This window comes from Ranitomeya imitator, chromosome 7, assembly GCF_032444005.1.
Source record: "Ranitomeya imitator isolate aRanImi1 chromosome 7, aRanImi1.pri, whole genome shotgun sequence".
In the NCBI taxonomy this organism is placed as follows: Eukaryota; Metazoa; Chordata; class Amphibia; order Anura; family Dendrobatidae; genus Ranitomeya; species Ranitomeya imitator.
Window position 1 is genome coordinate 72,295,123 of NC_091288.1, and position 12,335 is coordinate 72,307,457.

A 12,335-nucleotide genomic window follows, 5' to 3' on the forward strand; every position below is an offset into this window, starting at 1 on the left:
TTGGACTAGTCCTTTCTTCCCTGCCGCTTGCTGGGTGTTGGTTTTGAACAATAAACAAGAAGTGTGTCGGTTCAGGAATTGAAAAGGAATCCTCGTGCCTGTGAAAGTCAGGCAGGACAATATTTGTGTCCTAAGAATGAGAGACTGGCAAATGAACGGCTTCAAGGGAGAAGTTAGCGCCAGGTTACCGCAAGATTGATCACCAGGACTGTATCAGAAGGAAAAAGTCGCATCACTCAGCCAGGTATTTCTCTCCGAGCACCTCTAACCTGAGAGAGAAAACAACGTGGTGGTACCAGGAATCTCTCAACTTTGAAAGTGGGAATGAGACTTGCCCGGATCCAGAGGAAGATGAATCAGTTAAACTGAAGGAAGAGCTCAACACAACAAACTCGGCTCCACTTTACTGGGAACAAACAGCTGCTACAGCTATCTCTCCTTGTACCTATTATTACTATTATCATTACAAGAACCGTTAGGCTATGTGCACACGTCAGGAATCTTTGCAGAAATTTCCTGACCCAAATTGGACTTTTTCCGCAGGAAATCCGCATGTATTTTTTGCGCGTTTTTATCGCGGATTTCTCGCGTTTTTTTCCGGAGCTTCCCCAATGCAATATATACTGTAGCTGCAAAAACGCAAAAAATCTGCAAAATTAATGAACATGCTGCGTTTTTTACTGCAATGTGGTTTTTTTTTGCGGACAAAAACGCAACATGTGCACAAAAATTGCGGATTGCATTCTATTAATAGGATGCTTAATGGATGCGTTTTTTTCGCGGTTTTATCGCCTTTTGGGCGAAAAAACGCAAAAAATCCGGAACGTGTGCACACAGCCTGAGTCTTATTTTCCGGCATATAATCCTCTGTCTTTCAATATCGCCGGTGTTTTGTTTCTGTTTCCTCGTCTACTGCCCGGCAGTGTAAACCAGGCACTGCTACACAAACCCACCGCTGGTGGACACCGGTCCTGTTTAATTATATAGTAAAGCATGTGTAAACTTACCAGAGATTGAACTGTCTGGATAGAAAAAGCAGCAACTAAAAATACCAACTTACATCTCCCCATTGGTAGAAGAGCTTGGCTGCATTCCACTGCAGCTTCTGGTTTCGTTTATTGCCCACAATAGGGGAACGCCCTCGTGACAGGCCTTTTTTGGCAATGTTCACATGATGTCCTTTCATCCATTCAGGCCAATTTCCCCGATTACATCGGTGTACAAAGCGGGCACATTCCAGAAAAAGAGCTGCCCTGGCCACAACAGGAGCTTCCTACCACAGGCAGAAGAACATTAAGAGAATGTCAAAGCTGTTAAAACAAACCGATGTTGTAGGATATAAAGCTATAGGTATTTTAAATGTAAACAGCATTCAGAAAAAGTCTAAGTAGCATATGGTCCACATTATACATCACTGAATAATGGCTGCACTTGTATCCTTTTGCAGTCTCAGAATTTGTTGTTTCGTGTGAATCATGTATGTCAATTAATAAGTCGCAATAATATTGCAGTCAATTGCTGTTTGGACTTCTAATAAAGTTCCATTTTTAATATTTTAGGAAGTGGGAAATAATTGGATGTTTATGACTTTGTAGAATAGTGAATGAACATTTCATGAATAGGAAATCCTACTTGAAACCAGACAAAAACATTTCTAAGGACATTGAGGTCTGCAAGCCTCTATTTCTTGATGTTCACTTCCTATTTAGTGATGGAAGGAACTTCATGTAAGATACAATTTTGTGGACAGTGAATGCTGAATGTTATCTGTTGTGAATTCTGTGGCAGAGCTCCCTCCTGTGGTCACAAGTGGTACTTCGGCTGGTTCTCTCTGTGAGCTTCTGTTGGTGGAGGGAAGTGGTACTGCGGCTTCTGAGTTTCCTCCCTCAGGTGATCTGGTGAGGTCGTTAGGTGCTTCTCTACTTAACTCCACCTAATGCTTTGATCCTGGCTTCCTGTCAATGTTCCAGTGTTGGACTTGCTTTTCCCTGGATCATTCCTGTGGCCTGCTGCTCTGCATAGCTAAGTTCTTCTTTGCTATTTGTTTGCTATTTTTTCTGTCCAGCTTGTCTAATTTGTTGCTGGAAGCTCTGGGACGCAAAGGGTGTACCTCCGTGCCGTTAGTTCGGTACGGAGGGTCTTTTTGCCCCCTTTGCGTGGTTTTCTTTAGGGTTTTGTGTAGACCGCTAAGTTACCTTTTCTATCCTCGATCTGTTAAGAAAGTCGGGCCTCACTTTGCTGAATCTATTTCATCTCTACGTTTGTCTTTTCATCTTAACTCACAGTCATTATATGTGGGGGGCTGCTTTTTCCTTTGGGGTATTTCTCTGAGGCAAGGTAGGCTTATTTTCTATCTTCAGGCTAGTTAGTTTCTCAGGCTGTGCCGAGTTGCATGGGCAGAGTTAGGCGCAATCCACGGCTGCCTCTAGTGTTGTTTGGAGAGGATTAGGGATTGCGGTCTGCAGAGTTCCCACGTCTCAGAGCTCGTTCTATGATTTTGGGTTATTGTCAGATCACTGTATGTGCTCTGACCGCTATGTCCATTGTAGTACTGAATTGCCTTTCATAACAGTTATCATAATGAGGCAATGTAAGATGGATTCCTGTGTATTGCGGGAGAAGGAGGAAGCTAGAAACAGCAACAGAGGTAAATCCTGTCCTATCGGAGCCTAGTGTAAACTATGCAGTGTGAGACTCAGATTAAGATAGTAAGTGTATTTCTTCTCCGGCAGATTAACCCTTTACAAGCAGCACTGTCCTCCTCCCTTATCTAGGCTGTATAATAGCCAGAAACATCTTTCTTCACAGCTGACAATATACAGTGTAAAGTTCAGGCTCGATTTTCACTGATTCACTGTCATTTGGGGTGGTTTACTGAATTAAATTACCATGTCTGTGATGCTCTTTTGGTAAATTTATGAATAAAAAAAAAACTTCTCCCATTGTATTCTATAGACTCCCGGGGAGGCTACAAAATGTTAAAACAGGACAAATTCTCTCAATCACATTGTCACCCTCAGAAAAGAGAATCTCAATAGATTTTACGCTTGATTTTGGTAAATGAAAGTAAAATCTGATTCTCTATAATACTGAGAAATCATCTAATTTGTTAATGATACATCCATGAGAAAAGTATTATAATTTAATCTACAGTCACTTTTATGTTTATCTTATAACTGATACGAGGTCTTCTTTAAGCTGCTAAATGATTAGATGTACTGTATATGCTTAGAATCCACTGATTTTGTCAGGGCTGGCCTGGCCCCTAATGTCCATGAGAGCTCCAAATTCTCACCTGATCTCAGATCTCAATAGTGAAAAGAATCAGGCAGTTGCATTTCAACTACTCAATTCTTTTGTTCACAGGGAGAACAAAGTTTCTGGCAGTGGCTTTACCCGCCCCTTCCTAGTGATAACACATACACTCTGAGGATTCAGCCCAAAACTATATGGCCAGCCTCACCTAATTAATAGCTTTTGCATCTAGTTCTAAAGTATAGTTTAGCACATGAGAGCAGCAGAGAGTTAGTGCTGACCAGACTGTGTTACAGGTGGAGTTCCGCTGTTCTCCTTCGCTCTGGTGCTCGCTCCAATAGAAGGAAGGGACACAGCAACTGCAGAGTTCTCAGTGTGGTCAGGTGAGACAAATATCGACTAATGAGAACACATTAAGATAGGCTGCAGCTTTGACCTTCTTGATTTTTTTTGCCTTTTCCCTCTATGATGCAGCTGTGTTTTGATTGGCCAGCATCATAGAGGAGAAAAAGAAAATGCCTACATAGAAGACCCGCAGTGTAAGCATAGTTGATTATAGGGAAATATTTCATATAAGGCATTATTTATTCCTGGGGGGGGGGGCATAACTTTGAAACAGAGGTTCACAGAGAAAAAAAGAAAACCTGTTCTAGAATCAGTGGATCTGAGGACATTAGTTAGGAGAGGTGCTCAATTTCAATGAAAACATCCAATGAAAGATCCTCTTTAAAGCATATCAGTTAAAAGTTTCTCTGTATATACACCGAAGCTACACTCTATATAAATGTAATTCAGTCATCAGTGATGTGACCTGTGCATGTAAGAAAAAAAACATTCTGCCTCCTTGCAATGGCCTATTTGTTTTATCTTACCTGGTGGTTGAAGAAGAGACAAGGAAAAGATGAAGATATGAGATAATGGATAGAGATGGAATCACAGGACACAGAAACAAATCACAAATGGAGAGGAATGAACCAGACGATGGAAAGCTGAAAGTAACCACAAATTGCAAGTCAATGATGAAAAAAGTTTGCCAAATATCGATTGCTAAACTGGAGGGTTGCATAATTCAATATCCAAAGCAGGTTAAGAGGGCAGAAACAGGGATACATTTCATGTTACATTCTATTTTGCATATAATCCTAATATATATTAATAATCGTCCTAGTTATTGGTCCTCAGCCTTGTTCCCCTGCTACTTCAATATGTAGATTTACTATATTCTGTTAATCATAACTTCGGTTACATGTTCCTGGATTTAGATGATTTATGATTTTTATGTATAAAACACACTGAATGTCCCTTTGGTTGTTATTCCTCTTTTCCTTTGCTATTATTTAATGCTTACTTCTTTTAAACATATTATTAATATTAACTGTATTTTCCTTGTACATTGGACTTGTTACATATAACATACAGCTCTGGCAAAAATTAAGAGACCACTGCAAATTGTTCAGTTTGTCTAATTTTTCTCTTCATAGGTACGGTATATTTTTGAGTAAAATGTAAATTGTTCTTTTATTCTATAAACTTCTGACAAACAAAAATGGTCAAAATTAAAAAAAACAGTGCTTTCAGATCTCAAATAATGCAAAGAAAACAAGTTCATAATCATTTAGAAACAACAATACTAATGTTTTAACTCAGGAAGAGTTCAGAAATCAATATTTTGTGGAATAACCATGATTTTTAATGACAGCTTTCATGCGTCTTGGCATGCGTCTTGGCATGCTTTCCACCAGTCTTTCACACTGCTCCTGGCGCAAAAATGTAAGCAGTTCTTCTTTGTTGTTGTTTGATGGCTTGAGACTATCCATCATCCTCTTGATTACATTCCAAAGGTTTTCAACGGGGTTCAGGTCTGGAGATTGGGCTGCCCATGACAGGGTTTTGATGTGTTGGTTTCTTAATTTTTGCCAGAGCTGTATATATTACATAAAACAGACAACAGAAAAGAGTAATGAATATTTCATACTACCATATATACTTGAGTATAAGCCGAGATTTTCAGCCCATTTTTTGGGGCTGAAAGTCCCCCTCTCGGCTTATACTCGAGTCATACCGAGGGGTTAGCAGGGGAGGGGGAGCTGGGGTTGTCTAATTATACTCACCTGCTCCTGGTGTGGTCCCTGCACGTCTTTTCGCCAGCGCTGACAGCTTCTACCTGTAGTGAGTGGTCACATGGTACCGCTCATTACAGTAATGAATATGCGGCTCCACCTCCCATAGAATTAAAATTTTTTACAGAAAATAGAAAACAAGTATATTAAGAAGCAAAAGAGAGATCTCATGCAAAATTTAAAAAGAAGATAGTTACCGCTTAGGTTTATATATCTGAAGGAACCGCTGATCTGTAAATTCAAGGTTCAGAGACCTAGATTCTTGCTTACCAAATCTAAAGCTGCAGCCAAAATAGAGGCATCAGGTATAGTTCCTGGTTCACAGCAGTTAAGCAAGAACTGGAACCGTTTCATCCCTTGTCTTATTGCTCCCAAGTTGACCACATTTTTGCCTTTCCCAGATTCCTGATTGGTGGCACCATGGTCATCAAAGCTGTGACATCCTGAAGAAGGCAAAAGTAGGAAGAAAGAGGGGGAAGAGCACAAGATCTCACAAATAAAAGAGCCATTTGAGAACTCCATTACATTAGATTACCCCATCGCTCTATTCTAATGTGTGGTCTGATGCTAAGCGAACATGGTGGTATCACCCACAACACCCAGCATATTATGGTGACATGTACAGACAATGATCTTGCAAGGTATTCCACACACCTCTGCATTAGAATTTTATTTTTTAAACATGTAAATGGAATATGGAAACAAGTCAGATAATTATCAGTTCTGTATAAATCTGCTTGTATAATAATACAATTAAATCATTACTAGTAACATACAATAATCAACATAATTGTTGTATATCTAGATCAGAGTGTGGAATATCTTAAGTAAATTAATACATTATTCTAATGTCAGTTTGGCTTAAAATGAAGCACATGTAATTAACTCGTGTTCCTAATATATATTCACTAGGGAGGAATAGTGTTGGGTTTAGCTTATCTGCTCATCAACAATACTATTTTAAAATATTCATCTTGACTAAATAAACACATTTTACGTAATAGTCTTTAACTAGCTAATGGATTATATATTTGTGGAAAAATAGCAGATGGAGACTACAGAAATAAAATATACAAATATATAAAGGTATTTCAAAATAAATATATTAAAAAGTGTTAATAACCAGATTAACTATTACCACCATTTCTGGCTTACATCCATATGATTCATAATAATTGTGATGACACAGCATTTATGTTTAATTATTCCAGAAATATTATTCAGCAGGTTAAAAGACACAAGTTATTGTTCATATAAGCCTGAAAGTTGACTGTTGTTGTAGACTGAATTGATGTTTGTTGATTTGTTGAATGGATGCTGACTACCTATTGTATCAGTCATAGCAGCTAATTGTTCTTCTATCCTTAAGGGACAACAGCACAGGTTAATTGAACAATTGATGTTTGTTACTTTGGAGAATGCCTACTGACTACCTATTATATCAGTTCATGCAGCTTGTTGTTCTGTAAGCATTGAAGGACAAAATATGCAGACTAATTGAACACTCGAACAATTAAACAATGACCTCTTCAGACCTCACCCCAAACCTGTGGATAATAGCCTCAAGGACACCTGTGGGTATAAAAAAAGGACTTCTCTCCTTCTATATAGAGCAGTGTTCGCAAAGTTCGGTCCTCAAGAGCCATGAATGGGTCATGTTTTCAGGATTTCCTTAGTATTGCCCAGGTGAGAATTCCATCATCTAGACAGGCTACAATTCCATCACCATACTAAGGAAATCCTGAAAACACAACCTGTTGGTGGCTCTTGAGGACTAGAGTTGGGGAACACTGATATAGAGACTCTAAAGGACAGCAGCCAAGGCGCCATGACTTCAATCACAGGAATACAGATTTGATCCACTGGCCATCACTGAACTCACGGAAACGTTTGGAGAACTCAGGCTGGGAAAATCAGGTCACCTGGCCACATACGTCAATGTCAGCTTTCTAAGTTTGCCACTACCTCCTCTCTGTGGGTGCCTGCCAAAAGCCGGGTGGGGTAGTTGGCCCTGGAAGTCCTAAAGTCCCAGATGTTCCAATTCCCAGAGAGCAAGCCGAAGGGTGAGACTCTGTCATTTTCACCATCTTATGTACCTGCTGGGTCTGTACTATAAGATATTGACTGTTGTTGATCCCATAAATTATTAACGTAGTCTGTTACCCTCACAATGTGTTATCTGGGTGAGTGGCTTAGACACACAGTGCGCATGCCAAGGAATCCCAGCCTCGCAGTGTGAATAAATCATAAGACACTGAGGGGCTGGGATTCACAAGCAGGGCGGCCGCACAGGCGCAGTCAGCGAGACTGCATATGAGGACAGACGGGCAGCGCTCAGGCATGACAAAAGAGTGCAGGCACCGGCAGATTTCAAAACAGTGTTGAGGAGGTGGCGCCCGGTGCCAAGACTTGAGTGATGGCTGTGAGGCATCTGCAGCAGGGGGGAGAAAGACCTGCCTCCAGGACTGAAGACCGGTATTTTGGACAAATTACAAAATGGATTATTTCTGCATTTACAGCACCAATAACTAAAAGAGCCACCTTGTCAGAATGCAGCATTACTGCTGCACAAGGTGGCTCTTTTAGTTTCAAACGCCTGGGGGGGGGGGTGACAGGTTCCCTTTAAAGGGGTATTCTCGTGTTATTAAGTTGCTTTAGTTAGATAGACAGCATGCAAATAAACAAGTTTGCAATTGATTTGCTATCATTCTGCTACTGCGAAAGCTTTTATTTTACATAGTGTAGAGCTTGATTCCAAAAAGCTTGGCCTCCAGAGACTGGCCGAATGTGTGTAGTTAGCAGTTAGATTTGAGAGAAGGGTTAACTCCTAACATCCCAGTCATCTCTTTCCAGCCCATTGATTTATTTACAGCAGTTAGCTGCTCATCCTCTTTCTTCTCAACTCCTAAGGCCTCTTTCACACTTCAGTCTTTTGGCGTCAGTCTAAAACCGCCATTTTCCTCAAATAACGGATCCGTCATTTTTTTTTTGACGGATCCGTTATTTTCCCATGGACTTACATTAGTGACGGATTGTGACGGATGGTCGTCCGTTCCATCCGCCATGCGACGGATCCGTCGAAATTTGGCGGACGTTTTCTGAAAATAGACGGACATTGGAACGTTTTTTGTCAACGCCGAAATGGCGGATCGCGACGGATCCGTCGCGTCCACCATTCCATAGAATGGGCGCCTATGGGCGACGGATCCGCCACAACCGTTTTTTCGGCGGATCCGTCGCCCCAATCCGTTTTTTCAATTGCGCATGCTCCAAAAAGTAGATACTTCTCCCAGACAACCCCCAAGTAACGGATCCGTCAAACAACCGGATCCGTTAGAACCGTTTTCGCAACAATTGTGACGGATCCGTCAATCCGTCACTATGTCGGTAGTGACTGACGCCAAAAGACTGAAGTGTGAAAGAGGCCTTAGCTGTTATCAGTCCTGTAAAATCACTAGTCCCCCACTGTTGTCAGCTTCCAAAAGCAGTTTTCCTAATCATTCTTCTAACTTTCTTGATCCTGTACTTGTTTTAGGGTACCGTCACACTATACGATTTACCTACGATCACGACCAGCGATACGACCTGGCCGTGATCGTAGGTAAATCGTAGTGTGGTCGCTGGGGAGCTGTCACACAGACAGCTCTCCAGCGACCAACGATGCCGAGGTCCCTGGGTAACCAGGGTAAACATCGGGTAACTAAGCGCAGGACCGCTTAGATCTAGCGATGACAGCGGGAGATCCAGCGATGAAAGAAAGTTCCATACGATCTGCTACGACGTACGATTCTCAGCAGGATCCCTGATCGCTGCTGCGTGTCAGACACAGCGATATTGTAACGATATCGCTGGAACGTCACGAATCGTACCGTCGTAGCGATCGAAATGTTATAGTGTGACGGTACCCTAAAGGTCTTGTTATCTCTATATGTATATATAGTGATAATAGTGTAGACTCAGAACAAACATGGACAGACCATGTATGCCTTGTAGCAAGATAGAGCTCTTAGATTAGAACTGTCATTCAAGGAGGGGCAACAGCTCCCTAAGCAACAAGAAAGAAAAGAGATTGTATAGATCTGAGTTGCTCAAAAGACAATTTGAGAATACTCTAAAAGTCAAGGGACAGTCGTGTAAACTTCATTTCTTGTAAATGCATTTTCTACACATTATGAGAATATAGAATCTACCTTTGTACATAGAAAAACTAATGTGAGTGAGACTACCATTTTAGTACCCTGTAACAGACCTGTTAGTTGATTAATTCAATAATGAGGTCTTTTTCACAATGTACACATAACCCAACAATATTGAAAATGACAATAGCAATGAAGATATATATTGCAGTTATCTTAACAATGCATTGGAATCAGCTGGTCCATCCTATTTCTTGAGGTTTAGGTTGCATTTTATTCCTTATATCCTTTGCACAAATATTGGCCTGATGGAAAATATGGCTAAAGGAAAAAATGTCCAGCAGATTCCAACGCTTCACACAGCACAGCACCACAAGAGCAGAGAGACAGAGATGGAATGCAGCCAAAGGCATTGTCCTGAGGTCAGCTCCATCACAACCATCATCTGCCAAAATGAGAATCTTTATAGCTTATGACAATGATCATTTTAACTTACCATGTGTAATAATTAAGCAACGTACACAGCAGACTGCTGAGATCTTATCCTCAAAGCAAGCTATATTTTTCAATGTTATTATCAAATATGAATTAAGCTACTGTCACCCAACACCACTAGTTGGTATTGAAACCCTTCATACATTGATATACGCTTGGATAAGTGCTGTACATTTCAACTAATCTTTAATAGTGCTGATGCAAAAAGGACAGTGTCTTATTTGGAAATGGTTATGCAAATGCTGATCATGCAAACACAGAAGAAAATAGATAATTGAAACAAGGTATCTGGGTGGGATTTTCATCTCATTAAATGTTTTGAAGTATTAACAAAAATATACTTCTAGAAAATAGAAAACGAAAAAATAGTATGGATTGTGAGTCCATAACACATGGAATTGATTTAATAATGTTATTTTGGGAACATGGGACTCCAACTTCTTAATAAAAAAAGGTGCATTTGGTTCAAAGGAAGCATGCTGTGGGATGGGAAGAGGTTATGTGATGGAGGGTCATACCTACATGCTCATTGGTAAAAATCCAATTGCGATGTCTAAGGATATTTCATGCTAGATCACAGTGCAGGCGGTCATTTTGAAGGATATTATAAATATTTTTATAGATTTTGGGGTATTCAAGTGGGTGATCCTCCTAAGCTGTCTATATGTGCACGTAGGTTATAAAAAGTTGAATAAAATGATACCTTAATATTTGAAATCCGTTCATTCCAGAGTAATCCATGTGTTTCTTATATGTAAATCAGCTGTTAAGATCTATGGGCCGAACATAGATCTCACTGAGAATCTGCCTCCAGAGCTTATTATAAATGAAAAGATGTGTTACCAGACATGTAGATCAGGAGAGCAGACTGTTAGTCATTATATGTCTCACACTGATAATGGCCTCTTTCATTTATTATAAGCTCTGGTGGCAGATTCTCAGTGGGATCTATTTTCAGCCCATTGGTCTTAACAGCTAATTTACATATTAATAAAAAATTGGATTATGGTTGTTAGGGCTAGCGGAACGCACCAAATATTAAGACAGATAGAGTATGGTGCGTTCGCAGCCCGGGGTCCACCGTGCAGAGATGGAACCTGCTGCCAAGTAACGACGGACTATATGGCGGTACTCATAAGTATACACACGTGGGTTAAACTTCACCCAACGTGAAGGAAGCGGTACCGCACATAGAGCGCGAGCAAGTAGTCAGCGAACTCAACCCCAACTAGGATTGAAGTCCGATTAGACCCTTGCTGGCATAACACCGCAACTGGGTGTGTAAGGAAACTAAATAACGATTTTAAGGCACAAGAGTGCATGCGGTGCCGCACTGACGAACGCCACTAACCACCCAGGCTTGGGTAAGGAAAGCACAGAGGAAGTGCACGGCGCCGTACTGGCGGTCACAGCAACTGGACGCTGTAATGTGTGATTCGTGCTGTAGGCTAAGTCGGGCGCTAGATAGCAACCATACACCTTCCGCGAACAGACATTCAATAGGGTAGGGGTATCCAAGGACGACTTGCACTCACAACATACACACACATTAACAATTGTACACTAGCGTATGGCCGTGCGGTCATGCGCAGTTTATATAGTTGCAGCACAGGATGTGGCCACAGAAACTTTGCCCTTCCAAGACCTGCCAAGAGGACCAATGGAATGTGCTGCAGAGCCTGAGCACATGACCCTCGATCTCCAACGGGAGATCTTGCCCTGGGCATGCTCATGGGCATACCTATTGATATTTAGGGTGCAATTGTATTCAGCTTCCTATGACCTACATGCCCATATAGACGGCTTAGGTGGTTGATCCTATTGACAGATTCCCTTTTAGGGTCTGTGCCTCATATCTAATATTATTGGGCAATGCCGCTGCACTATTAAGGGTGAACAAGTCTGGTACTGTTAGGGGGAATTTGGCTGACACCATTATGAGGCAATTGGATGGAATATTTAAGGAGGCTGGTAATGTTAACGTGCATGTGACTAGCCCGTTTAATTGGGTTAATGCGGCATGTGTCTGGTACCCATGGGTATATTGTAGTTGATACTTTTAGGAGGCTTTGACATAGGGGCAATAATTGTGGCTGACACTTGCATGTATGTGCATGAGCATGCCCCAGTGTCTATTCCTTTCTGGCCAACAGTCTTCATATGTCTTTGTACATAGGTGTGCTTACTTGGAATTAGTGACAACAGTGCACTATATCGGTGATGTCACAAATATTTCATGAGTTCCTGAACCAGTCAACAAAATGACCACCTACACTATAAGAAGGCAAATAGGGATACTTTCCAAACAAAGCACCCACATTACTTTTTA

General features: G+C 41.1%; 1 protein-coding gene across 28 annotated transcripts in view; it reads right to left on the reverse strand.

The window, feature by feature from the left end:
- UNC80 (unc-80 homolog, NALCN channel complex subunit) overlaps positions 1-12,335 on the reverse strand; it is a 256,402-nt gene that overhangs the window by 164,174 nt on the left and 79,893 nt on the right. For all 28 annotated transcript variants that reach the window (XM_069733446.1, XM_069733439.1, XM_069733450.1 and 25 more), the window contains 2 exons: positions 5,646-5,818; positions 1,061-1,273 (listed from right to left, as the gene is read on the reverse strand). In XM_069733446.1, the coding sequence (XP_069589547.1) occupies positions 1,061-1,273; positions 5,646-5,818 (386 nt within the window). The remainder of the gene's footprint in view (positions 1-1,060; positions 1,274-5,645; positions 5,819-12,335) is intronic.